Here is a 12,608-nt window from a genome sequence, read left to right on the forward strand (position 1 = left end):
AATAAACCCCAACTTTATACAACAGGGGCCTTCTCCCACATTTCCAGTGTTCTGTCTTGGAAGTGGTAGACAATAACTTCAAAATAAAGGTCTTTACCTCATCCGGTGATGATATGACATAACAAACACCAAAAGATCCTGTTCTTCGCCACAGATTTTATCATTATTAAGAAAATGTTTAGCTAAAACAATGTGCATTATATTAATAAAAATATACTATATTTTAACAATGTAATTAAAAACGTTATATAAATAATAATCAAACCAGAACATTTAGTAAAGTATACCTGCTTTATGAACGTGTGCTTTACTGGATTGTTTTTATTTTTATTTATAGGCTGACTTTAATACTTCCACTCTTTAACACTTCAGAGTAACATTGGGCTTTTCATTCCAACAGATTCAGACAAGACAGTTTAATTACCATTGGCGTTTAACATGTGGATCTTTAGTAAGAGTTGGAATGTGTTGATCAATCATTGGAGTTCTCGTTGCTTGCTCGCACCATTACCTCTTTGTCACTGAAGCACAATGAACCCTGGGATAGGTTGGCCCATACAGGTTTCACCCTTTGCAGCCTGTATTTATCAGGGATGTGACAGTCTGACTGCTGCTGTGACGCAGCTCTTGAATTGAGACAGAGCAGCAGTTATATGATGTTTAAATAGCCAACCACTGAAAAGAGCCACTCTGCATCTGAGTCCTTTAGAGTTTTCACTGAAATCACTCTGGTACTTTTAAATGAATACAACTTTTAATGCAGTGTTTTTTTTGTGGTATGGTGTTTTTTGTAATCTGAAGACTTCTTTCACCACTTAACACAAGTAATTGCATACAAACCAGTTACCCCCCTCTACCAGCACACAGATATTAATTTCCTTTAGTTATGAAATATATTATGTATACATGTTTTATACTTCTTCTCTCCTTCCGTGCGTTCATATCCCTGTGTATACTGGGTATGAAATCGACGGTCCAGCCACTGTGCAAATGTATCCCGTGAACACATTTGCTAGAGCTCTTATTTCCGACTGCATGTGAACGCAGCTCCTCTGTAGAAAAAGGTGAAGCAGGGTGAAGCCAGGTGGGTGGGGGGCGTGGCTTGGCTGGATCACGTGTTGTAGGTGCAGCCTTCATGTAGTTTAGGGAAAGCAGCCTGTCAGTCACTTCGCGGTTTGTTTGGAACAGAACACGAGCAAGAATGGATTTCAACCTGTCGTCAGGTGAGTTCACTCTTTAATCCACTTTCAGTTGTTGATTTGAAACCATTACAGATCGTTAGTGTTTGCACATGACAGCATCTAAAATAATAAACATACCCAAAATATGCATTGTAATGAGACACCGAGACCAAACGTGTATTTAACATGTAGCTTCACTTCACTTTACTCAGGGTGACCCTTTATTTCTAACTTGAATCTGCTCTGTGTCTGTTCTGCAGCTGTGGATGAGGAGGCGGTGAAGAGTAAGGAGGCTCAACAGGATGAGTTCAGTTTCCCCTGGAGCAAGAAGAAGGACGGTGACAAGGTAGGAGCCTTGTGTTCACATCAACATAAGTTGACAGCCTGGAGCTAAAATAATAGAAATAATAATTTGACATCTATCGTGATAGTTGTCGACTTCGACTTATATGACAATTATTATCTTGATATAATCTTCTGGCCATATTGTCCATCCCTGAGTTTCAGAACATTTTCAGGTACTGACATATATGGTTATATGCCCCCTTTTAAATCTGGATTTTGGGGGACATCTCTTAATTCTTTTAATTGTTAGTTATGATCACTGGGCCCAAAACCAATCCTTAAGAGATAACGCACTCAATTGAAGATCTTCCCTTGGTCAACTTTTGCCCTTTTTTATTTTTATTTTTAGGGTGGCAAAGACAAGAGTGGTAGCAAGGACAAGAGTGATAGCAAGGACAAGAGTGAACACAAGGACAAGAGTGACCACAAGGACAAGAGTGACGACAAGGACAAGAGTGACCACAAGGACAAGAGTGGCCACAAGGACAAGAGTGACCACAAGGACAAGAGTGGCCACAAGGACAAGAGTGGCCACAAAGACAAGAGTGACCACAAGTCAAAGGGCGAAGGCCATAAGAAGCATAAGAAAGAGCGCAAACATGGAGAGAAACATGGCTCCTCATCCTCTTCATCATCCTCCAGCAGCGATGAGGTGAGTCCGATGTTGTACTTTTAAAGGTCAAAGTTTTCATTCGTCACCACATGCTTTTCTTGCTTTTGATTTTTTTAGTGCTGCTTCTTTGTCCCTTCTGTTGGTTGAAGCTCAATAAAATGCAGCTCGGCAGGTAACGCAGATGTCACGCCTTGTTTCAAAGGTTGACTGCTTAATAGTCAGTGATGTGATCATTTGTGAGGAACATCCACACAAACAGGTCTGACCCGCAGCTCCTGTTTTCACCCGGCATGCCACACCACACCCTCCCTGTGTGTGCGTGTGTGTGTGTTTTTCATTTATGATTCATTCTGTCATCAAGAGACTCCGTCCCTGTTTTAACTGCAAATGACGGAAGAGAAGAAGAGAAGCGAATGAGTTCAGCCCCACCTCCCTCAGATAGGAGAGTCGTAAAAGAGCTGTTGTTGTTCAATCACTTAAATGGACGAGAACAAGCTGCCCTCAGACCTGTCATGGCCTGACAAGACTTCACGACATTCCTCCTCCACAGAAAAAGGAACAAAACCCAGTGGTTGTTACGGCTCATGCTGCTGCAGAAATGATTCATACATTAAAGATAGAGAAGGAGCTGTGGCTCTTAAGATGTCTTTTAATAAATCATGTATCCTTTCTGCAGTAACAGCATTGTCCTTTTTGTCATTTCAGGAGTGATGCTTCCTGGGGGACAGGGCTGCTCTGCTAGTCTCTTATCATCTTGTCTATTGACAAAATGAGTATGTGTCCATATGTGTGTGTGCAAGTGTTTGAGGGTACAGTAACATCAACTGTTCTTCTCGTCCCAGCACTGTCAGAAACATCACGGTCTTGTGTAAATGATTGTGCCAATTCCTAGAAGTAAATGTTCTGACGACAAACAAAACGACTCCGGGTGTTTTTCTTCTCTCCTTAAAATTCTCCTGTCAAGTAAAAGTGTAATTTCTTGTCTTCAACACTAGATGTCAGCGTTTTCTATTTTAAGGTGTCCCAAGTATATGATGAAGGTTTATTTTTAGGATTTCTTTTTTTACAATACAAAATAAATAATAGACACTTAATAAACATGATAAAGGGACATTTTTAAAGAGGGTGTAAATGCAGACATGCATCAAGCTTGTAGAAATACAAATTAAAAATTATTTTCTACTCTTCTAGTAAAAGAATGGATAAACAAAAGAATACATTTTTATCGTTGACCATTTGAAAAATAATGTTTAATTTCTGGCATTTTTTATTTCTGGCATTGCTTGTTGCCTCATATCTCATATCTCTCAAATCTGTACAACTATAAACTTGTAATTGTAACTCAACAAACCATAATAAACAATTAAACTGCAGACTTTTTTTTATAAATATAGAGAAAAAATATTCATCCCATTCTCTCCTGCCACTCTGTTGCCAATCTGCCTTATCAACATGTTTTCTACCCCATGTAGTTCAATGGAATAATGTAGCAACCTGATGAGGCAGAAGACAGAGGCTGTTGCAAAAAGAACAAATGTTCTATCTGTTTTATTTTAGATCAAGTTGAACAGGTTCATGAAAGCAAAAATCTCTCACTGGAAGTCAAGGGCTGGCCGTGTCACTTCAGTTTATAAAGGATTAAACTGGAAAACCTTGTTCCTCAGTGACAGATGACATCGTTCTTATTTCGACCTGAAGTGATGCTGTCAATAGGTGACAATGGACCTGAAGGAAGTATTCAGATGATTTAATTCAGTTAATAGGACAATCACATTGTTAAAAATCCTCACGGTTTCGCAAATTTTCAGTACGTTGAGTTCTCTCAAGTAGAATTCAATCCATTGGCAGCAGAAAGCAAAGACCTCTCTCTTCCACCTCATAAAGTTACACTCAAGAAGACCAGAGTCATATCTACAAACCCAAGAATGTACATGGTTCAAATAACCTGTGAAGTATTAAGAAAATATTATGTTTTTTATGCTTAGACATATTTTGGTAGCCTGACTTTGTCATACTCACAATGTGAGTCTGATACCGCTCCATTGGGCTGTGATTATGGGAAGTGTTTCAACCCAACATCATCATGCGGCACACATCATCTTGGGGCGCACATAATCCTGCGGCACACATAATCCTGCGGCACACATAATCCTGCGGCGCACATAATCCTGTGGCGCAGATCATCCTGGGCTCACATCATCCTGCAGCGTACATCATCCTGCGGGGCACATCATCTTGCGGCACACATCCTGCAGAGCATTTCATCATCACCGCGCATCATCCTGCGGCGGCGCACATCATTCTGCAGCACATATCACCATCACCACACATCATCATGCGGCGCACCTCATCCTTGCAGCACACTTCATCCTGCAGCGCACCTCATCGTGCAGCGCACATCATCCTGCGGCACACATCATCGTGAGGCGCACATCATCACCACACATCATCCTGTGGCGCACATCATCCTATGGCGCACCTCATCCTGCAGCGTACATCATCGTGCAGAGCACATCATCCTGGGGCGCACATTGGCGCACATAGTCCTGTTGGCGCACAGGAGCACATCATCCTGCAGGGCACATCATCCTGCAGCACATCACCATGCAGAGCACATCATCCTGCTGGGGCGTGCGCACATCGTCATGCGGCGCACATCATCTTGCTGTGCGCATCGTCCTGCTGCGCACATCATCTTGCTGTGCACATCGTCCTGTTGCGCACTTCATCCTATCCTGCGGAGCACATCATCACTGCACGCTGCGCACATTATCCTGCACCGCTCATCATCCTGCGCACATCATCCTGCGGTGCACTTCATCCTGCGGTGTACCTTATCGTGAGGCGCACCTCATCCTGCAGCGATGAGGTGCTGAAGAACTTCTCCGCTGTTTGCTCCGTTAAATATCGGGTGTCAAGGGTAAATTACGTATTCTCCACTCAAGCCTATGTGGAGAATACGTAACAAAGTATGGGATGCATATTTGATCATTTATATTATATAACATATGTCATCAATATCGTTTAAAATCATTTTTCAGTGTGTTTCCTGGCGCGATACGCTTGCGTCAAGCGGAAAAAATTGATTCAACGCCGAAACACTCGCTTCACGGTGCTAGGCAGCCTTGGCGCAGCGCAGCGCTTCAGCCTCCGCTGTGACCCGCACAAAGGTTTAACATGGGAGTAGATGGGAGCCAGCTGTTATTTAAGGCTTGGCGATGCGCTTACACGTCTGGTGTGAACCCGGCGTAAAGGTGAATGCACCAACGAACAAGTTCTTCGTTTAGGAATACAACTCCACAACACATCAAACAAATTGATCGCATTTGTCGGCCCTGTAAGAACTTAATAACACGGTTGGAACGCCACATTCCCGTGTTTAAAAAATGGACAGACGACGAAGGAGACCAGGCTGAAGAAGCGTGTTCATCTGAGGCATCAGAGAAAAGAGACCGGGGGCCTAAAGCCTGAAACATGCTTCTGCGTTTTCACGGGCCCGTAAGCACAAGAGCCCTTCCGGGTCCCTTACGTGCTTATGTATCCCTCCTTACGTGCTGACGGGTGTCGACCCCCTTTTCTAAAATTTACGGCAAAGCTCCGCAAGCTCACTCAGCCCGCAAGGCTGTGATTGGTCTGCTCTACATCCCTTCTGGAGCTGCATTTCCGGTTTCATGCCCCATAATACCGGCAGAAATCACGGAAGATTTAGAAGAACGAATATGGACCAAATAGAAGAGCACTTGGCAGAAGATATCCGACAGTATGATCACTTGTATAACCTGTCACTGACTGGCGGATTTGTCCGCCAGAAAAAGGCTACGAGGAGCCGCAGTGGCTATGTAAATAAACAATCGACGAAGAAGAAAGAAGGCGTCTCTAAGGTCGTCTCGACAAAAAGCATTACTCCGCCTAGTGTTCTGGCGCGGAATTGCTTTGTAAGACGCGCAACGGTTGGGGAAGCATGAATGAAAACGAGTCTTGCGCCACAGCGGCGTGAAAAGACGCAGACGCAGTCGCAGAAGCATGTTCAGCGCTCTTCGGTAACGTGGTTGATTACGTTACTGTTGATCATCTGACCATCATCGTTTAAAGCCCGCCCTGACAATTTGATTGGTCTGAACAGCTTCGGACCAATCCGAACAGCTTCTGTGCTTGTGAGCGCAGCGGAGCATGTCGGGGCGAAATTCTCACGAAAACTCAAATAAATGCCCCGTCAGATATCAAAACACATTTGGGGGGAATTGATGACAGAGAGAGTAATTTTTATTCTTAAATATTGATAAATGAAGAAAAAATTGGGCTCCAGCAGAAGGGCACTTTTCTCATCCAGGGCAAAAGGGCCAGTGCTTGAGCATCACTAGGGGTCCATCTGTGCACATGCCTGAGGTGTGTGGTACAAAAACTAACTGTGAATGGAAGTGAAGCGCTTTAGAAATACAGTCCATTAACCATATTATGCAGCATCCAACTAAATAGCACTAATGACTAAATATTTCACTTATGTACAATCAAAAAGTATAAAACACAGTAAAAGTATAGTAAAATTAATATTCCACGTCTGACGTTGACATAATCAGCCCTGAAATAATAAAAAAAACTGTAGCTTCTCAACACATGGTCGGACGGCTCAGACAACTCCTCCGTTTACCTGACATCAATATTCCAGTTATTGTGAACTGCAGCCAGGGCTGTCAGCAGAAGACAACTACAACATTAAGCATCGAGGATCTCCTTCAGGTCTTTTGAATCTTTTATGGGGCGCAGAAGAAGAAAAATGAAGCAGTCTCAGAAGGGAATCAATAATAAATCAAGCATGCATCTTTCGGTGGCTGCTTGAGAAACCCAATTTAACCCATCCGTCATGTTCAAAGCCAAAATGTTATCTAACCTGTGAGGGAATATTGAAGGGAGGAATCAGTGGGCGAGATACGAGAGCATGTTATTGATGTATTGATCTGGTCAAATGAAACATGCACAAGGTTTCATTTGGGCCAAAATTGTGCATCTCTTTTCAGAGCAGCATGTGTTTCATCCCTCTGACATATCCCTCATGGAGCATGTGGCTCTGTGAACTGCATCTGTTTGAATTTGTGTTACTTCTGCCACCTGACTGGCTGCATCACTGATGTATTCAGCATTAGTCCATAGCTTCTGCTAAATGAAAAGAAAAAAAACAACAGTTGCAATCAATTCTTTTAAAATTCTACTAATAAATGCAGAAATCTGTCTTTTCTATGATTTCCTCGACGACCTCTATTCAAGGTGACTTCAGACTTGGCCAGGTGGTTCCTGGTGACCAGAGGAGGTGCAGAGTCCAGACTTCAAACACAAAAAATCCCTTTACTTTAGCGCTGCACCGGCTGTTTCTGTGTTAAGACGTTTGAGATTCCAATACTTTCATGATGTCCCTGTCGTCGGTGAATTTCCAGTTTACCACAATGTTCTGTAACTTGCTTACAGGCCTACAGTCACTAGTCAAGTGCTATAAAATCTCAAAAGTCTCCCTCCTGTAGCCCAATGCACCCCTGGAAATGATATATTCCAAGGTTTTGTCATGAAATAATTCCCCTTGTGGCCCCAGAGTGCAAACAAGATGAGGGCCACTTCAGGCTATAGGCAACACTTCCGTTCTTCTCGTGGTCTGAACAAAAAGAATGGGAACAAAAGAAGTGCTCTCAGCAAAGTGTAATCTGGAGGGAACCTAAAATGCCAGATGTGGAATGTGGGCCAAAACGCTTTTCCTATGTGGGTTAAATTGGCTCAAATGTAATTCCTCAACTCTCTCTCTTCCTTATATTAAAGTGAATGTTTCAGTTTCTCAATCTCTGTGTGCGAGGAGGCGAACAAAAACCCTAACCCCAATTACTGTGGCAAATCATGGCTTAATCTGGAGTTTAACTTTGATGAATTTGACCCATAATCTGGATTTTGCATGGATGTATGTGTGCCCTTAAGGTGGAAACACTCAGCTATGGCGTTAATCTCATTTCATTCAAAATGCATCTTTCATCAAATCAAAGGTGCAAGGGGGACAAATGCCCAAACACTTTTGGTACAAGCTCCTCAGTTGTTAAAATTTGCAGCTTTTCTGTCTCAGGTGACATTAAATAGAGTTTGGACTGTGGAGTACGGCAGATTCAACATGCAATTTCAAGATATAACATTTGGCTGTGGGTTAACAAAACCTCACACATGTACGTTTTACAGCTGAAATACCTGCAGCATTCTACAGCCAACAGCGGCTGAAACTTTAAATGCATTTCACCATTAAAGCCAGTGTTCTCTTTGGTGACACCAGAGTACTTCGGGTAAAACACCCTGTGCCTCTCTCTGAACCTCTCACCTGCACCTGTTGCTGCAGTAAGTAAAAGAGTTGCATGACCTTTTCAGAGTGGGAGCTGAGGGCAGAAGTGATGAAAGTCGGACAGAAATAGAGACAGTGGGAATTTAAGGCTTTGGTAAATCCTTAAGATTCCTTAACGTCTCTGAATTCCCAGCTTTGGGACAAAGTGAAGGATGGAGCTATATGGACTGGTGGATAGACGGATGTATAGTGGGCACTAACACCATCATGTCTTCCCCTTGGATTTCTTAGCTTTCTCGAAGATTAATAAAACAAATTGGGGCAAGAAAAAAGTTAGTTCATTAGTTGTTTTTATGAGTTTTTTAGTTACATACCTGTGTGTGGAGTCCTGAGGTGAGCGTAGTGTGATCAGAGGGATGAGGAGCTCGTTTTAACGCAGTCTCCTACACTGCTCCTTTTAATCAAGTGGAGCCTTCAGCCCATAGCCATGAGTTTTCATCCTGATCAGCTTTACTGAAAGTGAAAACTTCTTTTAATTTGTCTCCACAACTGAATATTTATCGATTTTTATAGGTGACACTGATGGTAAAAGACTTGGAGAAAGTGAAGAACTCACCTGAATGAAAGTCTCCTCCTTGCTGCAGCATCACAGCACTGATATCTACATATTAACAAATGATTGAAAAGGGCCTTACTCAGATGGTGGGAGTTCATAATGTGATGAAGAAGACGTCTCTCTCTCTCTCTCTCTCTCTCTCTCTCTCTCTCTCTCTCTCTCTCTCTCTCTCTCTTTCTCTCTCTCTCTCTCTCTCTCTCTCTTTTACTCTCGGTGGCGTCAGCGGTATCCTAGCAACAGCCCGGCTCGAGCTCAACTCTATCATCCGGTGAGCGCTTTCGTCAAGCCGCGTTCACGCGCTCAGACTAAAGCAGGAAGCCATGTTGATTTATCTAGCCTACAGATTAAAAGCAGATTAAATTCAGGACAGTTTCTGGGACATCCGCTCACCTGCTAAGACTGTTCACCTGTAGCTTTATCCTGGGAGACTATATGGAATTAGCTGCCCTCCAGAAATAAGTATGAGACTAAGCCTTTTTCATAGGAGCAGATCATACATGTAAGTAAAGTGTAACTTTGTGACATCACAATAGCAGAGCTCCCACAAGACATTACTCAGAGGTTACAACAGCCCACATTAACTATTCAGTGTGAAAACTAATGACATATATTTAATATATTTTATACATATATTTTATTTTATCTTGAGAAATATCGAATGGCTCAGACTGTGCCAAGAAGGCAAAAAACGGGGCATTTCATTGAGGATACTCAGACTGAAATGTAGTTTTAGATTGACACAAAATATTTGTTTCAGATGTTTTCCATTGTGATGATATTGCTTTCTAAAATCATTCTCTTTTTATCATGTTGTAGTGGTCGTATATGTGTGACACATTGAGGAAGTGTTCCACTGACCTATCACCCTTTGCCACCTCTTGACAACTCTGTTGTCCACACTATAATCAGCTCTGTCCCATTTACGCATCACCTCCACTTTTTTTTTTTCATGTGTATTGAATCTTGAATCTTTTTTTATTTTGAAAGACTTTGGTCGGAAGTGCAGTTATTCCCTCTGCTGTGTGACTTTGCTCGCCGCTCCGCTCAGCTCCCGAGGCAGAGCAGACAAGAAACCATGGAGCGCAACAAGACGTGTTGGAGTGTCTCGCTGAGCGCACGGGAGAAGTGCCAGCTCCTGCTCCTTGCCTAAACTCACTTTCTCGACTGTGGGAACATCTTCCTTCGTCAGCGGGTGCACGGTGCGGGTTCTCCATCCAAGCTTGCGAAAAAGTGACAGGAGAGGTGCAGAGCATTAAAAACAGTTTGGAGTGACCAAAGAACGCAGGAGCAAAGGAGGAGAAGAACTAGAAGCGCCCGAGGGGGAGAGAAACGAGTGCCCGGCGGCGGTTAGAAATGCTCTGCGTGTTTTATTCTGTGTGCTTTTCTCGCTGTTTCTGGAAAATGTGGTGCGTAAAAAGCCGCTGATTGCTTTCATGTCCGACGCCATTAGAAGGAGCGGGGACTTTTCTTTAAGTAAACTGTGAAGAGGAGCTGTGATTCCACAAGGAGAAGAAGGAACTGGGCTCAGAACCGAGAGCGAGTCACCTAGCAGCTACGAACCATGGTGAAGTTTCATAACTCGGACCTATGGATAGCCTGGATGGTCATCTTCTGCATGGAGGGTAAGTTCATCCACCTCTGGAAACTTCAGTCTACTTCATCCAAGCTGTACGCAGCTCGCACTTGGTACACTCAATACTCCACACCAATAATAATGATAATAATGATAATAATAATACTAATAATGATAATAGGTTTGAGGTAGAGGGCTTATAGTGCAAATCACGTGGACAACTCATCATTACAAATCATCTGCATCAGTATTGGAAAAACAGATGTATCTGGATTTAAATTGCGCCAAGGGGGCTCAACCTCTCCTCTCCAGGAGCGCGTGCCCCCCCCCCCCCTCCTCCCTACTTAATACTGTATGTTTGGATCAAGCTTATAAATCCCCGGAATTTCCATCACAACAAACTAAAGCACAGATTTAGACTCCTTTTTTTCTTCCTCAGTATTCCAGTCACAGTGGCATCTACTCCCCCCCTACAAGAAGCACTGTTTGATTGTGCCCGTCTCATCCATAATGCGCTCTGCCGACTGATACTACTTTTGCTTCTAAGCGTCCCACACAACACACATTGCTTTGTTTAAGAAAAAACGCGAGTGATTCACTTTTAAACGTGGCACAGGAGCGGGAGAGAGTGTGTTTTGAAATAGAAACGGAGCAGACGGTGCAGGGTTGCGCTGCGTAATCCGCCCGATTAACGGAACGCACGGGGGCCAGGCGGCACAGGAGACAGGAAAACAAATCACTGTATATTCTTATAATTGTTCTATGGGGAAATTGTGCCATGTGTGCACGTGCATGTGTGTGTTACACTAAATGGCAAAGTTCATTGTCCTTATGTAAAGGGCTCGAGGATGTGGCATTAAAATATATCAAGATAATAATGTTCGTGGTGGGACTATCGATAATTAACACGATTCATTTCATATTATCATTATATGTACAGTTTAACGACTAAAGTGAAGGTTGTGGTTTTGAACTTATACTTGAACTGAAACTTTACAAACCTGAGGAAGATCAGTTCAGCCGTATAGCTCTTCACTATACTTAATATATATACATTTATATTGAACCTGTTATTTCGCTATTGATGGAAATATTGCTACAAATATTGACCATGTATTAATTTACACTTAGTACAATGGCCCTTATTATTATTTTTATTTTAGCAATACAAAATGTTTCCATTGAGAGTGCATGTAAGTTGAGTGAGTTTAGCCATAGGTTGTAAACCATAATATTGTAGTATTATATAAGATATATATATCTGTTTCCTGTATTTGAGAGAAAGAAGTTTGAGCAGAAAAGATGAATCGGTGCTAATGACTGAATGAGGATCATTAGTGAATGTATTCAAGCAAATATGATGCAGGCTAATAAATGATGATGGTTAAAATATATTATGGGATTGATTAATAGCTGTGTGTTGAAAACAAATGATCTTCTTTTTGAAATACGTCAACTCTCATAATATTTCATGAAAATAAAAATACTAGAAAACACAGTCTCCCCATTGAGCCTCCTGTCAGGAACAGAAAATCATTTCCACTGAACCATGCAGACAAAGTCACACACGCACACACACACACACACACCCACCTACACACCTACACACACCCGGGCCTGACATGTCAATTTGGACAGAACAATTGTGCGAGATTGAATTTAGAACCAGATTGCCCAGGTGTTTCACTCCGCTGCTCACTTGTTTAGCTGTGTACGTCGGCGCTGAGTGGACCCACAGTGTCTCGTCAGCTTCACTCAGGCTTACACACGTACACATATGTGCAACAACATGATTAGCTTCTCCGTCCGTCTGCCCTTTGCAAAATGGCTCGAAATGAAAGCACTAGATGGTGGCCATCCCATCCTTCTCCCCCAAAGTGATAAAAGTCTACCCAGTTTATTGCCTCAGTGGTTGCAGTGAGGGAAGAAGCTTCATGGCTACAAATGACTTTACAGTAGGAGAACAAACAAGCATG

At 42.6% G+C, this 12,608-nt stretch overlaps 2 protein-coding genes across 2 annotated transcripts in view; both read left to right on the top strand.

Moving 5' to 3' along the window:
* The first annotated feature begins 1,101 nt into the window (after positions 1-1,101).
* Positions 1,102-3,512, top strand: LOC133952428 (uncharacterized). The gene is made up of 4 exons (XM_062386856.1): positions 1,102-1,223; positions 1,442-1,527; positions 1,876-2,178; positions 2,845-3,512. Exons 1-4 carry the CDS (start codon positions 1,202-1,204, stop codon positions 2,848-2,850), a joined length of 417 nt encoding a protein of 138 aa, XP_062242840.1. The 5' UTR covers positions 1,102-1,201; the 3' UTR covers positions 2,851-3,512.
* A 6,650-nt stretch (positions 3,513-10,162) lies between these two features.
* Positions 10,163-12,608, top strand: part of igsf11 (immunoglobulin superfamily member 11) — a 104,778-nt gene continuing 102,332 nt past the window's right edge. Inside the window, exon 1 of the mRNA XM_062386779.1 lies at positions 10,163-10,681. Within this exon, the coding sequence (XP_062242763.1) occupies positions 10,621-10,681 (61 nt within the window). The 5' untranslated portion in view covers positions 10,163-10,620. The remainder of the gene's footprint in view (positions 10,682-12,608) is intronic.

The sequence above is a fragment of the Platichthys flesus genome, chromosome 4 (genome assembly GCF_949316205.1).
Source record: "Platichthys flesus chromosome 4, fPlaFle2.1, whole genome shotgun sequence".
NCBI classification, from domain to species: Eukaryota; Metazoa; Chordata; class Actinopteri; order Pleuronectiformes; family Pleuronectidae; genus Platichthys; species Platichthys flesus.

Bases quoted from the DNA above. Each gene is read 5' to 3' on its own strand.
- LOC133952428 (XM_062386856.1), top strand. From the start codon at position 1,202: ATGGATTTCAACCTGTCGTCAG. The intron at 1,224-1,441 runs GTGAGTTCACTC...TCTGTTCTGCAG, and splicing joins GGATTTCAACCTGTCGTCAG to CTGTGGATGAGGAGGCGGTG. The intron at 1,528-1,875 runs GTAGGAGCCTTG...TTTTATTTTTAG, and splicing joins AGAAGAAGGACGGTGACAAG to GGTGGCAAAGACAAGAGTGG.